The 16311-nt window shown below is 40.8% G+C and overlaps 2 protein-coding genes across 3 annotated transcripts in view; both read right to left on the bottom strand.

Moving 5' to 3' along the window:
• Positions 1-1741: 1741 nt before the first annotated feature.
• On the bottom strand, positions 1742-4740 carry LOC107393272 (uncharacterized). Of its 2 annotated transcripts, XM_070555626.1 has the most exons (4): positions 4466-4740; positions 3921-3992; positions 2562-2718; positions 1742-2248 (listed from the first exon to the last, which is right to left on the bottom strand). In XM_070555626.1, the coding sequence occupies exons 1-4, from the start codon at positions 4596-4598 to the stop codon at positions 1789-1791; spliced, it is 822 nt and encodes a 273-aa protein (XP_070411727.1). In that variant the 5' UTR covers positions 4599-4740; the 3' UTR covers positions 1742-1788. The 2 variants fall into 2 exon arrangements, with proteins under 2 accessions (XP_070411727.1, XP_070411730.1); XM_070555629.1 differs by lacking the exon at positions 3921-3992.
• Positions 4741-13139: 8399 nt separating this feature from the next.
• fam193b (family with sequence similarity 193 member B) overlaps positions 13140-16311 on the bottom strand; it is a 42547-nt gene continuing 39375 nt past the window's right edge. Inside the window, exon 10 of the mRNA XM_015971753.3 lies at positions 13140-13246. Coding sequence (XP_015827239.3) covers positions 13150-13246 — 97 coding nt within the window. The 3' untranslated portion in view covers positions 13140-13149. The remainder of the gene's footprint in view (positions 13247-16311) is intronic.

Here is a 16311-nt window from a genome sequence, read left to right as displayed (position 1 = left end):
TGTGAACTTGTAATAAATCTTGTTGCATTTTATCACTGTTAAGACTGAATTTTTATTTCTATTTAGCTCTATTGGGGTTATCTTATTACTTATTAGGCTATCCTATGTCTTCACTTTTATAAGTAAAGGCTGTTTACAAGTTAGAGCACATCTCTCATCATCAGATTAAATGTGTATCATTTAATCAAAAATTAAGCTAAAGCTGATAATGATTTAGACCTATTTTTCACCAGTTTTCATTATCCGCGAAAAGAAACAGACCTGATGCACACAACTGGGCAGAATAGGGCAGTTTTAATAAATGTCATACCCAGGCAAGGCACATATGTTTATCCTATGTACTCTAATACTTGACAGCCAAGAGATATAAAGTAAGTCCAACAGTTTGATAAATGCAACAAGATTATGAATTCACATAAAACGTTTTTCAGTTTTTTATTAAACTTAAAGCATAAAATGTTTTGCTAAACAGGACAGAATGGTTATTTTGGCGCCAAGCTCACATTTTCTTTACAAAACTCCCTAATAGCGTGGCAGAAGCACAGTCTGCACTTAGCAAGCACAGCCGGTTTGCTGCTAAATGAAATAGCCAATCGTGGTAGAGCCTTTATAGCCAGTCAGAGGCAAGAAAGGCAGGATCTTCCTTGGACATCCTAGAATTCCAAATGACGCCCCCCAATCACCCATTTTCCTCAGTTTACTCCTTGTCTGGTTTGATGACTTCACTTTCGTGAAGCGCATTTGTTTTCACACAAAACCTAAAATAGCATTTTCCCCAGTTCGAAAATAAGCTAGTTAAATGATAAATGGCCCGCACTTGTATAGCGCCTCTCAGAGTAAGGACTCCAAAGCGCTTTACAATACAGTGTATCATTCATCCATTCACACACTGGTGGTGATGAGTTACGATGTAGCCACAGCTGCCCTGGGGCGCAATGAGAGGCGAGGCATTCTTAGTATCAAAACATGTCTTTAAAATTCATGGAGATCATATGTGAAATCCACGGCACAGAACAAGCGGAATGAGAAAATTACGTTTTTAGCCCCATTGACTAACGTTAATTTTTTCGTTCTTCCGGGGACCCGTGATGCGGAAGTGACTTAGTCTCCCTATATGTACACAACAATCACACTTTTAACATTTCAACATTTACACGTGAAAATGCGTATTTTAGGAAAGGACACTTGAGCCATTTCTGCACCTTCTACTCAAAATTTCCATGCAGCTATCGATTGTGTGTAATGATGTGTGCACCAATGCGGGCTTTGGCAAAGTGCAGATCAAAGGTGCAAAAAGGGCGGTGCCAAAGTCCACACTTGAGAAGTGGGACACCCTATGCACTCGCAGCACTGTATGGCCACGCACAACTGAGGCTTTGTTCCAGCTCTGCCGTCGTCTTAGAAAAAACTAAAACAAAAACCTCTGCAATAATGATGCTAAGCTTGCATAATGGTTCTCAACAAACAGAGTGCTGTGATTGGCCCAGCCTAAACTGGGCCAGGCCAATGGTAGACCTGCTGAGGCTACAATAGATTGAGGTTTGACCACCCTGTAAAGCAAAAAATTTCTACTTCTATGGTTTGTCTAGCTTTGTAGGCTAGCTCTGACTGCCATTCACACTGGTTCGTGTGCTGAACCTCTCAGGAAATTTGTTCTCACTAGAGCACCAAATCTCGGGTTTATGTGAGTTTAAGCGATACCTACTGAGTATAGCGAGGAGCTGGTCAACAAAAGCCACTCTTATTGGTCATGTTACTTTTATTGGACATTATTAATTCACTTGACTCCTACAATGGGTAAGTACACTCCGCTTTTACATGAAATGCAGCAACTTGCTCCCCTTCCTCTTCCTCATTGAGGAGATCAAGTACTCTCATTATTTCCCGCTTTGCCTGTCGCCTTCTAGTTTTATTCAGGTTTAATAAGAGAGGGACTGTGCTCAGAGCAAAATGATAAGCCTCATCCTGTTCTGTATTGGGCTGTACACCCATTAATCTGTCCTCCAAATCTGAAACCTGTGTGTTCCTCCTCTTCATCTCCTGTCCAGGAGGCTGAGCTCTCTCTCCGGGGCTTCCAGACTCAAACACACGCTCCACGTCCTCTGATGTTGGAACCACTGGAAGGTGTGGAATTGGTGAAGGTGCACATGATTCTTGTGATGACGGGGTCTCTAACTTTTCATCCTCTCCTGCTTCCACCCCTTCTACAGTCCCTGATGTGGGCATGGGGCCCAAGTTGATTTTAGAACTAAAAAGAAGAGGGAAAATTATTGCATTACATTTTAATGAATTAAAATCCAATATAATTTTTTTAATGTTAGGTGTTAATCTATAGCCTACTGCATGTGTTTTTCACTTTCCACTTGAATATATTTCTTTTGGTGTGCTGCCTTAACGTGTGAATTTACCCACTGTGTGGTCAACTAAGTGCACTCCATTCAATTAGAAAATATTATTTATATTTATTAATTATTACAACCTGCTGTATATGCACCTAGGCTAGAGTAAACAGCAGTAAGTACATATGAAAAACATTTTAGGACAAAATGACCTTTACATACCTTCTTGACTGGAGGAATGGGATGAGAAAAGACATTAACTCAGCATACTTCCAGTCTTTCTGGGACCCACCTGCTGCGCCACTTGGAAGGGATGTTTTTTTTCTGTACTTTACAAAGGAGTCTCTGAGCTGCTTCCATCGAGACTTGCAGTCATTGGCTGGAAATAGAAACAAAATAATAATATATAATTTTTAAAATCTATATTTTTTGTTTGTTCACTTTGGTGATTCCCTTATCAGCCTGGCTTTTCGTTATGGGCTACGACATTCTACCATGTCAAACTCTATCCACATGGTGTGTACTGCAATACTGTTATGGAAAAATGTATGTTTACTAACTCTTGATCATTGACTCAGTCACTGAAAGTAAATGTATTGCTCTATACCTCTTTGCATGACATGACACACCCACACAAGACACACCCACACACATTCTTCACCCACACACATTCTTGATCTCTCTCTCTCTCTCTCTCTCTCTCTCTCTCTCTCTCTCTCTCTCTCTCTCTCTCTCTCTCTCTCTCTCTCTCTCTCTCTCTCTCTCTCTCTCTCTCTCTCTCTCTCTCTCTCTCTCTCTCTCTCTCTCTCTCTCTCTCTCTCTCTCTCTCTCTCTCTCTCTCTCTCTCTCTCTCTCTCTCTCTCTCTCTCTCTCTCTCTCTCTCTCTCAACTCTGTGAACAGATGTTCGGGGCATTTGCCTCCTGCATTATGTCACACTTATAACTGTTTGGCTTGTCTGCTCATTGTCTCCTTCTCTCTTCTCTATAGGAAATGGGTTATTGATAAACATATTGATAAAATCCATGACATAATTTGGTCCTTCGAAAGCTGGGATCCCATCACCTCGCGGCGCAGAGAACCAACGCTGGAGGAATGTCGACAACCTAAATCTCCTCCAGCGCTGAGTTTTGTTGGGGGGTCGGTGAGGTCTTGACGTCACTAGGAGGAATGCGGATCCACAAACTCAAGCCCTGAGTGGAGAGATTTGGTGAGACAAGTTTGTTGTTTGTTGTGGTACTGAGAGAAAATCCTAGGTGACCAGGGTTTAAATTCGTTTTTGGGCGCTGCATGCGGCTCCATGCGGCTCCGGCTGTCGGGCCGGGCTGACCCCCGGGCCGAGGGCTCCAGTGCAGGGCTCTATTGAGAAACACCCCAGGAGTAGCGATGTGGTTCTAGATAGATTTATAGATGTAGGTTATTATTTTAGATCAGACCTGACCTATGTTATTTAAAAATGCGTGTAGGACACGGACATATGGCTCAAACCTATTGCTGCAGCTGCAAACGCAATTTTCTGTTATAATTAAGTGCACGCAAGTAAACAGAATACAGTCATTCACAATACTAGCATCAGCAGCTACCTTGTTTTATGTGCTGGAGTGATGTATGCAGAACGCAGTTCTTCACTCTCTGGAGGAGAGGATTTTGATTTTCTGTAATGATTTATGACAAAATTCCTTAACAAAATGAAAAACTGAACCGAGTTCATATTTATATAGATGGTAAAGTGTAGTTATACTGAATTTCTACCATTTTAATGCTGAGTCTGGCCAACACCTTACCCTTATCGACTTGCCACTACATCACCTACCTATGAAAATAGGTTGCATTCATTGCTATGCAGATCAGCATAATTAACAACCCTACAATGTACTCTCTCAACTGTTTAGGAGCACAGCTCTTTAGTTCAAGGCAAGTTCATCTTTAGATGTATTTCTAAAATAGTATCTGTTCGTATGCAGTAAAAGATTACAGGAATGAATAAAAAAATCAACAAGTCAAAAACATGATCAAATGCAAGGTACAAGTAAAAAAGAGCTGAATTAAAGTGATCGTTTTGAGAAACAGATCAACCGAACACTGTATTTGTAAACAGCCATTTCCCACAGGCTAATTAAACACTCACCCGTACTTCCCAGAGTTGCTGCTATTTCATTCCATGCCCTCTCCGTTCTGGTGTGGTCCTTATAGAAAGCATGCGAGCAATCATATAAAACGGCGTGGTGTTGCACCTCTATGATGAATCTCTCGTGGTCCATAATCACAAATCAACTCCGGGACCTGCTCTCGCGCCACTCGTGTTGACCCCCGTGTCACAGGAAATTACGTCATACGCCGTAAAGCAATGAATGGTTTGCAGAGCGTTGATTAGAAACCCGACACAATACGTCTACATACTAGTATGAATAACGTGAACTCTACACTGTGAACTAGCGTGATATATCCCTGTCGTTAAAAAGCTGGCCCACGTCTCACATGCATGGAGCCGCATGCAGCGCCCGGAAAAATAAGACTCTATTCGGCAGCGGAAACTCCATAGCTCCGCATCCGGATCCGAGAGGCTCCGCAGCTGTGCAAAAGATTCTTCTTCTTCTTTTGGTGTTTTATTGGCGGTTGGCAAACAACGAATGGTGCATTACCGCTACCAACTAGTGTGGAGTGTGGTCTGGAACAGCGCTCACAAAACAAAATCAAACAGGGAGAAAAAAAACTCAAATTCTCCCAAACATCCTTATCTCTTTCAAAAACCGAAATAAAATCTGAAAACAGACACTTTTTGAATTCTGTCTCAATAAATCAACAAGATCCAGTTTCACTTTCATCTGACTAAGATTTTGAACCATTGTCCTTTCCGCCTGATATTTCTGACATTGTAATATAACATGATCTATAGTTTCGTCTTCTCCACAATACTCACATTTCTCTGTACTATGTTTCCCTATCATGAATAATGTATTGTTTAACCCAGTATGTCCAAACCTCAGTCTAGCAATGATCACCTCCTCTCTCCTTCCAGTGTTTCTCATTTCTCCCTCTCTTCTTTGAATTTTATACAACCATCTTCCCCTCCTTTCCTCCTCCCATTGTTTTTGCAATTTGTTTTTCATTTCTTGCCTTATTATGCTCTTGATCTCTCTTTGACAAAATTGAATATCTAACTGAACCGATGTATTTATTGTTGCGTCCTTAGCCATCTTATCGACTCCTTCATTACCTCTGATTCCACAATGAGCTGGAATCCATAAAAAAATGTATTTTAAGTCCCATCATGGCTATTCTATAAAGTATTAGCTGAATCTCTAGTAGTATGTCTGGTCTGCTTTCTGAATGGCTGCACGTTAAACTGGTTAATGATGAGCTGGAGTCTGAACAAATAACTGAGAATAATGGTCTGTTTTCTTCCACCCACTGAACAGCTAACAGTATTGCGAGCATTTCACCTGTGTGTACTGATAATCCATCACTCACCCTCTTTTACTCTAACATGAAACTCAGGAGCAATAAAAGCTATTCCAATATGATCTGCAGTATTCTTAGATGCATCTGTATATATTTTTACACAGTTATAATAGTGATCGATATAATCCTGTGCTGTATGTGAGTTTAGTATGAATGACCTTATTCTTTCTCCCTAATAAAGTAAAATCAACAGATGCCTCAGGAAGAATCCATGGTGGAATAGCAGGTAATGGAACTCTTTGACTGATTTTAAACTGATCTAATTTAAGTTCTACTGTTTTTTTGATCATCATCCATCCAAAACTTTTTGTTTACTTCTTTTCTTTCTCCCAGCAAGGTTTTAGTATGTCATGTGTTGGATGATCTTCTTTCTGACCCCGAAGATTTGCCCAATAATTTAAAGCTATTTGTTCACGTCTGATTGCTATTGGCGTCTCACCCATCTCTACCTGTAAAGCAGCTATAGGGGTTGTTTTAAATGCTCCTGTACAGAGTCTCGGTGCCTAATTCTGGATAGAATTTAATTTTAAAAGAGTAGTTTTTGCTGCTGAATTATATGCCACACACCCATAATCTAATACTGATCTGATCAATCCATTATATATGGTCTTCATAGAGTTCCTGTCTGCACCCCATTCACTCCCAACTAAACACCTCATCATATTTAGAACCTTTTTACTCTTATCCATTATACTCTGAATATGTACACCCCAAGTTAACCTTTCATCAAACCATACACCTAAGAATTTAAATTTATTTACCCTTTCTAACTCTTGACTATATAATTTAAGTCTAAGATCCTCTCTTACTTTTTTCCTTGTAAAGAAAATCATCTTAGTTTTATCCACCGAGAATGTAAAACCCCATTTGTACGACCATTCCTCCACTTTGCCTATTGCTTCTTGAAGTTTCCTTACAATAAACTCCACATTTTCCCCTCTTTTCTATATTGCCCCATCATCTGCAAAAAGTAAAAACCCCATCCCATCTTTTATACCACTAAAAACATCATTTATCATTAGAGAACATAATAATGGGCTCACTATACTACCTTGTGGTGTATCATTTTCCACAGGAAACTTTTCAGACAAAATCTTCCCAATTCTCATTTGAATTTGTCTTCCCATTAAAAAGTTCTTGATCCATTGAAACATTCGTCCATTTTTCTGATTTTAATTAAAAGGCCTTCTCTCCACTTCGTATCATAAGCCTTTTCAACATCAAAAAATACAACAACTACACTCTCTTTGTTTATTTGAGCTTTCCTAACTTCCTGTTCTAAACATAAAACAGGATCCATCGTATTCCTTCCTCTTCTAAAACCACTTTGACAGTTAGATATGTATCCTTTACTTTCAATGTAGTACATTAATCTTTCATTTATCATGCACTTCATTATCTTACAAATGTTAGATGTTAACGCTATAGGTCTATAGTTTCCTGGATCGGTATTATCTTTTCCTGGTCTTCTTATGGGTACAACCACTGCTTCCTTCCAGCTTTGTGGCAATATCCCACCCTCCCAAACTCTGTTATATAATTCTAATAAAATTTCTTTAGCTTTATCACTAAAATGGTTTATCATAATATAACAAATCTGATCTTTACCTGGTGCGGATACCTTGGATTTTTGTAAAACTCGATTTAATTCTGTTTTTGTAAATAAAATATTTAACAAGTTATCATTATCTTCATCCTGTTCCAATAACTCTATATATTCCAGAAATGTATTTTCCCTGCCTCTTTGACCTTCTTCACTAACATTATCTAAACTATGAATTGTAACAAATGTCTTAGCTAACAAATTTGCCTTCTCTACGTCTTTTACTGCTGTTACTACACCATCATTTAATATTGGATATCCATATTCTTTCCTTATGCCATTCATTCTCTTAATCATTGACCAAACATTTTGTATTTTTGTCTCCCTCCCCACAGAATTACAAAAGCCCCTCCAATACTCCTTCTTTGCATTTTTAACAGTTCTTCTTACCTTAGCCTGTAATTTTTTATATTCCATATAATCAACAAAACAGTGAATCCTCTTTAAAATTCTAAAAGCTTCATTTCGATCCTTAATAATTTCATCACAATCCTTTGTCCACCAGGGTACCATCTTCTTTCTTCCCTTACCTACTTTCTTCTTTATTGCCTGGTTTGCTGCCTTCAAAGCTGCATTACAAACAGAAAAATTTAATGCATCAACATCAACATTCATGTCTATTTTTTCCATTTCCTGGTCACAAACAATTTTAAATTTTTCCCAATCTGCCTTACTAAAACACCAATTTTGTACTTTCCCTGTATCATATTGTTCTATATTCATCTCAAGTTCAGTCATTATGGGATAATGGTCACTACCAATAGTTGTTTCTTTCATTACCTGCCATGAACAAAAACCTGCTAACGAATCTGACACTAATGTGAGGTCAATTGCTGATTCTGTACCAGCTCTAATATTTATTCTTGTACCACTTCCATCATTCAAACATACATCATTTTTTGTTCCCATCATTTCCTCAACAACTGCCCCATTCCTATCATTGCTATTGCCCCATAAGGAACTGTGTGCATTGAAGTCCCCACACCAAATTACTTTTCCTTCTAAATGTGTATCTAGTTCATCTATATGTAATATTCTGTTGCCTGGATTATAAAAATTGATTACTTTAATACTACAATTCCTTGACCAGATTTCAATTACTATGTATTCTAACTGTGATCCTATATTTACAGTTCTACCGGATGTTTGGATCAAAATATGAACCAATCAGATCTTAGATCAGGTGCCAGGCGTTTCCCGAGTGCATCCTCTAAGTTTAGCAGCCGGTGGAGAGCAACTGCAGCGCCTTGCTCCAAAATCTGCGGCTGCCTTTATCTAACGAGGATATCGTTGCCTACGTATGCATGACGTCAGACAAAGGCGTCAGTTTGTTTTCAGAATTGCTGGGGACAATAACCATACACTTGAGTGGGGTTTAAAAATTGCTGGGGACAATAAATTAGGCTAGCACAGGGGTCGGCGGCTCTGGAGCCGCATGCGGCTCTTCCATCCATCTGATGCGGCTCTCTGTGTTTGTAAAATAATGAATGGATATTTAAATAAAATGCTTTATATTTTACTGCATTAATTTTACATCTGTATGCCAATTCTAAATGTAAATATTGTCTGCGTAAACCTGAACAGGTCCAACCCGGTCTTACTGTGAGACCGGGTTGACGCGTCACGCTTGTGCGTAATCATATCGGCACTTTATGAGCTGAAGAGGATGTGAGATTCTGGGATTCTCCTCAGACGGCTCCTGGATGTGTCGCCACATTGGAGACAGGAACAAGCACTATTCAGCCAAAGTTTCATCATCAGGGAACATTTTCTAAGTGACAAGTCTCTCTGAGAGACAGGGTTTGGAAAACGCTCGCAGTGGGAGGAACCTTCCCGCATGTGCTCTGGGTGGCTCTGGGGTTAATCAAGTTTAATTGTTTCTCTTTGCAACAATCTTCACAAGAAGGCAAAACAGTTAAACTGCAGGTTACAGATATTTCCATTTGACTGTTTATTTTGACAGATGAACTCAAGGATGTTGCTTGGTTTGAAAGAATTACCCAGACGCACACTGATGCGCATGGATGAGCTGACATTTTAATCGTTAATGCACATTGCGGAGGTAAAATATTCCCATCAGAACATCAGAGCTTTATACTGGACACTGTGTTCAGCGCGGCTCGGAGCGCCCACGGTGGACAGTGAGCTGAAGATCTGGGGTTCGCAGCGCAGCGCAGAACCACGGCCATGCGATAAGATTTCCTCCCACTGAAACAGTCTGGAAACCCGGTCTCTCTGAGGGATGTGTCACTTGGAAAAATGTTCTTTTTATGAAATTATGAAACTTTGGCTGAACAGCGCTTGTTCCCGTCTCTAATATGGAGACGCATGATGCGTAGACATTTGATCACGCACAAAGTTCATGTGGAGCAGAAGCGATCGGGCCACGGCAGGTGAAACGTTCCTAGCCTACATGAAGTGAAACTGTTTAATTGTAACATTAATATGTTACTGGACACGCTGGTCTGGTTGGTTAGACCAGTGTTTGAAGTGGAAAACACACACACCAATTAAAATAATGCTGATAGCATGGACTAGAAGACAGGTGATGGTTTATGTATTTAAATGATGATCAGGCTGCTGTAAAATGTAATCTCCATCCACATCCAGACAGAATTATCCTCTATTCTTTCTCTATTTGCTCTGCTCTTGTCTGGGCTGATCAGCTGATGGTGCACGCGGCGCGCCTAACTAGCGGCTGATGCACATTTTACGCATTTGGAGAGGTGGACTGGATGCTTTGCGTTTACTGGAAGATGGTCCACTTAACGCACGGGTGTAGACTACATATTAATGACAAATGAATGAAAATTAAATTGTGAGTTTTTACTTCATATTTTATAAATAAAAAGGACGGGGGAACACATTTATGACGTCTTTTTAAACTAAATTTTCTAGCGCGACCTGCCTGCTTCACTTAAGTCACTGCTTATTAAGGTCCGTCCAAAATTACCGTGGGAAACGGGTAATGATGGCTCTTTGATGGGAACAGGTTGCCGACCCCTGGATAAGATCTGAGCTGGTAAAACAAAAATCCTCATCAGCAGGCGTTTTTGAAAGTGGGGGGGACACAGCTGCCAATCACAAATTTTGCCGGGGACATTTCCCCGGCGTCCCCGGTTAAAATGACGCCTATGACGTCAGAGCAAGTCGGCGTCAAGTCGGACACAAATCTAACCGGCAAGCACTGCGCGCCGATCACCGGTGGTCAAATCTGCGCAGAACTGGCTTATCTCGAACACAGCCTATGATATCTATGCTCAGTACTCGGTGTGTGAATCTGGCGTCATTGACGAATACGTAGACGCCTCGTGGACTGGCGCTGCCGCGCTGCTCATTGGAGCTGGCTGGCCGACCGCCATCTTAGGTGGGTCTCCATTCGCTCCCAGTGCATATTATTGATTTGTTTCTATGAGGAAGGTGCTTGCTCAATAAAAAAAAACATATGTTTTTCCACAAAATCAGACATTTAGTATGGCAGTATAATAAGAATATATATATAATTAAACAACTTTAATTAAAATAAATAAAATGTAAAATCTCATCAGGTAGGCTAGTAAAGTCAACAGTAATCTCATATGATCGGTTTTCAATAGTAGTAATAGTTGTAATGGTAGGCTGCACAAAAAAGGGGCATAGTAGCTCACTCTGCATCGACTCCAATTCATGTCGAAGCTGGAGAGTGTAACAGCGTCGCCGCCATACTGGGCGGGTTCCTCACTCTCCAAATCCAACAGGAGTCAACACAGGGTGAGCAACTATGCCTGTTTTTCGTGCAGCCTACGGTTGCAGCAACCGGCACACTATTGAAAACAGATCACATGGGTTACGATCAGCTAGTCTACCTGTTGAGATTTTTTATTTATTTTATATATTTATATGTGAACTATCATGCCATACCATGTGTCTGATTTAGTGAAAAAGCATGACAAAATGTGTTTTAGCTGGGTACGCACCTTCATCGGTAGAAATAAGAGCACTGGGGCCAAATGAGAACACATCAATGGCGGCAGCTGCTACACTAGCTCCAATAGGCAGTGCCAGTAGAAATACTAGTACAGTGTGCTGGTCAGAGCTGTATGCACTGAGCGAGTACATTTTTATTCCACCTGAGTCGTGCAGAGCAGGGGTACAGTAGGAGACACTCACTGATGTTCCCTACAGTACGCGGAGGGTGAAACTTCGACTTGCGAATGTGGCTGCTGCACAGATCCAGTATGAATACCAACTAAAAGATAAACATCACACTTTATTTAGTCAAAACTGTATTGTTTTAATCTTTCCGAATGAAAGATTTTCACAGTATCAAAAGTGAATAAAAAAAGAAACAAGCCAACATACACTTGGCTATTGTTGGTATAGTATAAATCTACATTCAAAACATTAAGATAATCTTTTCTAATTAAGTATAACCTGGAAAGCATCAGATATTACATTAAAAACAAAATCTTGCACAGATTTAAAAAAAAGAATAAATCTTCATGAAAGCCTTCGCTCAAAACATTTATACTGGTGTAAAAAACCCTAAAGGATCTATAGTCCTGAAGGTTTCTTCTGTGAGAGTTGCAAGGCTCCACACAAATAAGTTTAGGAGTGCGATGCCTTCAAGTTAACAATACAGGTAAGAGCAGTAGAATTAGAACAGGATGCTGACACACAACCCTTGGGAAATTAAAAAAAGATCGATTGGGCAAAATATCAACTCATTATGTACAAGAATTTAAATTAAATGCAACATTGTGTCATAGGTCTAACGTTAGCATTGCACAATAGGTTGCAAAGAGTTTAAATAACAGATTATAGGCAACAAACTGTCTTCTAAAGACTGCAGAGTGTTTTTGGATATCACTAGAAAAATTCATCACTAATGCCACAGAAGGGACAGACACTAAAAGCAACACACACACGAGCTTTGTCAGTAAAGAACTCGAGGGGGAGCAGAGTTCTGTTTCTTCAGTCCAACAAATCATCATGCTCAAGGTTACATGTGAAAAGATCCTTCATTGTCTTTAAAATTCATCCCATAGGCCAAATGCAATATATATATATATATATATATATATATATATATATATATATATATATATATATATATATATAGTTAGGGATTATATTAGTGCTGTTGTCAAATTAACTTAAAATGGTCATGCTTTTTCATTTTTTAAAACATTTCATAACAAGATGGCTGAAGCAGCTAGGTCCACTGTTTACCATTTCATGAATTAGCTTGTGATTCACACTTAAAATATGCCTCAGATTAAAACCGTGACAAAAACAGATGCACCGACAGGCTGCAATGGCTGTGGAGTCTTTTCCTCAATATAAGATCCAAATGGACTTTTTGGACAAATGTACAGAGGAAGACAAATTCTGATTTGGGGTTGTGGAAATTACCTGGGTGATGAGCACCAACTTGAATTGATTCATCAGTTTAACATGTCTTAGATTTGTGATAAAACCATTTATTTCATGTAAGATAATAGTTTACATACTACATATGTAAGTACATGGATGCATTTGTCTTGTATATCATTCTTTGCAATGACAGAAAACAGTTGGCCTCGAGAACGCTCACAGGCTTTTCCTCAAATAGACTTTTGGTCTTCTGATGGTGATTTTTAACCAGGGTCCCTTGGCGTTGAGAGAAGAGGGATGGGGATGACAGAAGGCTTCGGGTCAAACAGGGCTCTACTGAAAGTATCTGTGGAGTGAAGTTGTGGTCCTCCCTCCCCCGACACCCGACCACGTTATTCAGCTGCATTGGAAGAAACCTTTTTGAGGCTGAAGTTGGACCAGTTCACCGCTACCTTCTGACGAGTTTGTTTAGCAGAGTCGAGACAAAACCTAAAGAGAGAAATAAGATTCAGTTCAACAAGTCAACAATTCAGATAAAATACTTTATTTTTATTGCTAATTAAATTTTGTTGGGGCCCACAGCGGCCCAGGTGCCCTGATAAATGGCCAAACAAAACACCCTACAAAGGCAAGATTGGTTTTCCCCGCCACTCAGCCAAGACATAAGCGTTCAATATTAAATGAGCTAGCTATATGCTGACTGGCTATTTCACCGATGGCTGTGACGCAGCAATAAGTTAGAAACTTTGTGTACAGCTGTGTACCATATCCAAATAACTCAATAGGCAAGCTGTAGGCTATCTGGCATTCATTCCAAGTCTGGATAATCCAAGTAGCTCTATTGTTTTCTAATTGAAATTGTTATTTCAGTCAACCCGATCATGTGATCCCCAAAGCAAACACTCCTGACTGACCCAGGATCTGCTGTGTCAACTACTCTACACATTTTCTCCTGGATTTAATTGTTATGGTGGTTGCAGTGAGCGTCAGCAGAGGAGAGTTGGAGCCCGACGCTTAAGTTGATGGAGTGGCGGATAGGGTCATTTTTTCATCGTTTTGTGGCACTTCTACTGCTGATATTTATGGGTATGGTTGTCTGTTGTTGATTTTCTGTCCCTCACTCAGCTCTGGTGTTGAGTGTGAGATAGGGAGGCTGAGTCCTCAGCTTCCTGTAAAATCAGAAAGGGATTTACCACAATAACACCATGTGGACTCAAAAGCACAACTTCTCTTTATGAAAATCAGTTTGAATGTTTCTGATGGCACAAACTGGTAAATCAAAGTAAGCATGCAGTGTTATAGCAATGTTTTTTAATGAGGTTTTTTTATTTGCAATATTTTTAAACTGAACAAACAACACAAAACAACCCCACCATCACCCACCTCGCTGCACTGGTTCTAACTCAAAAAAAGGAAACAAACATGAAACGAGTTTCAATGAAACACTAAATCAAAACACAAAAGTTATCAAACAAAAGAAATCAATTGCCATGTTATGCTGCAGCGACCACGCAGCAAGTTGTGCGCTCTGCTGAGAAGGTCACTGGCTGTAAACTTCCCTTTATACAGGACCTGTACACCTCCAGGACATTGAGGCGTGCAGGTTGGATCACAGCTGACCCATGTCACCCTGGACAAGCTCTTCGACTCGCTCCCATCTGGCAGTAGAGCTGAGGAAAATAATCAACTAATTGATGTGTCGAGATGCTGACCTAAACGATTCTGCATTGTAAAAGAGTACGCCATAATCGATTATAGTGGAATGCAGTTTTGTTTTTTTAACCAGTAGCTGTCAAAGTGGGTGTGCTCCACATTTACCGAGTAGGAAATATTGGTCCGCCTTTATGTGGTACTGCAGGGCTGAGCGCTAACCTGAGACAGAACCGGAACTTAGGCCCTGTCCACACGTAGACGGGGATCTGCCAAAACGTAGATATTTTTCTATGTTTTGGCCTGTCATCCACACGAAAACGGATCTTTTTAAAAACTTCGGCCAAAGTGAAGATCTGCGTTTTCTCTGTTTTGGGTGTCTGCGTGTGGACAGACAAAACCGGAGTTTTAAGGTCCGCAACGTCACTTTCCGCGACAAAAAAATGCTGACATCACGTGTGCAACCTGTGTTTACACTAGCCGACAGCATGGATGCCCTCAGAGCTGCGCTCGCTTTATCAATTGTCCAAGCACGTTTTGCTTGTTTGTTTTTGCAAGCGGAATTACTGCTCCTTGCGGAAGACCACAGACGAAGGACGAGGTTAAGAACGGGGGAAGTACTGCCGCCTACAGGTCTGGCATGTCCTTAACAACGTATTTATCCGGGTACGTGTGGACAGAGTTTATTTTTAAAACGAGGTGGTGTGGATGCAAGTTTCTGGAGGGGCGGATATTCGTTTTTAAAAAAACCCGGCTACGTGTGGACTAGGCCTGAGTCGGCCCAACCGGTTCAGTCGGATTTGGGCCGGTGATTTATGTTGAGTGAGTCGTCTTGCAGGGCGCTCCGCTCGCTCAATCAGCCACCGACAGGGAGAGAGAGAGGAGCACAGTGTCTGCTCACACGAGAGAGGATCGGAGGACGCACCTCCAGACACGCGTTATTTCTCCTCGAAGACTCCAGTTCAGTCGGGCTCAGACCGAGTGTTGTGATGTAGGGAGATCCGGTATTGGGCAGGGGGCGGGGTCAGTGATAGCGGCTGCAGGGTTATCATCTGTCTCTTTAATTTAGGCACACGGAAAAGTTAAAGGGAGAGAGAAATGGAAGATAGAAGTTTTTGTTTTACTTTATTCTTTTGTTTCACGATGAAAAACTGATGTTAAATCCAGCTTAAAGAGAAACTGGGAGGAAGCTTTGGTTCATTTTAGGTTACAGGAGGTCTTGTTTCCTATCTGCTCCTCCAGAGACAGCATGGACATGAGGGTTACATGGTGAGGGCCACACAGGACAGGTTAGTGGAAAGGTGTGTACTGTAGGTGAGCTGAGCATGTGCTGACGGCCGAACACCGGATACACGACAGCGTTTGAAGCTGAAGGGAGCTCGTTAACAAACATCCACAAACAATAAAAGACACATTTTCGCCTAATTTATTCACTGACAATGCAAAAAATAATCTGGTAAGTATAACTCACTCAACCTGGAGTAAGTGGAGAAAATTTAGAAAGTTTACCAAATTATATTGACGAAGTTTCTGAGTTTTTCGTTATGAGTCCAAGGAAATCAGCAGCTGAGACCGAAACGCCTGGGACCAAGAGGAGCTGTCCTCAGGACTCGCTAGAGGCCTTATCTCCCCGGAAGGACATATTAGAATTATTAGATTCTATAGATAAACAGCTTTTGGGATTTGAGGGGCGACTTCATCTGCTTGAGGTTCTACACCAAGAGTTTCAGAACGACAGGCGGATTGGTTCGGCGTCTGCAGTGATGCGGACGCTGAGCCGATCTGTCGTGGGGAAGAGGGAGCTGAGCCAGAAAGCCAGGCTCTCGATTTACCGGTCGATCTACGTCCCAATCCTCACCTATGGTCATGAGCTTTGGGTAATGACCGAAAGAACGAGATCGCGG

Source organism: Nothobranchius furzeri, chromosome 1 (assembly GCF_043380555.1).
Source record: "Nothobranchius furzeri strain GRZ-AD chromosome 1, NfurGRZ-RIMD1, whole genome shotgun sequence".
NCBI lineage: Eukaryota > Metazoa > Chordata > Actinopteri > Cyprinodontiformes > Nothobranchiidae > Nothobranchius > Nothobranchius furzeri.
Note: the sequence above shows the minus strand (reverse complement) of the source record. Positions and strands in the feature narration are given on the sequence as shown.

What these genes read in the sequence shown, in the direction of transcription:
- LOC107393272 (XM_070555626.1), bottom strand. Translation starts at nt 4,598, where the DNA reads ATGGACCACGAGAGATTCATCATAGAGGTGCAACACCACGCCGTTTTA. An exon ending in ACTCCAGCACATAAAACAAG is followed by an intron (nt 2,719 to 3,920) that starts GTAGCTGCTGAT and finishes TTCTATTTCCAG; the next exon opens with CCAATGACTGCAAGTCTCGA. An exon ending in CCATTCCTCCAGTCAAGAAG is followed by an intron (nt 2,249 to 2,561) that starts GTATGTAAAGGT and finishes TCTTCTTTTTAG; the next exon opens with TTCTAAAATCAACTTGGGCC.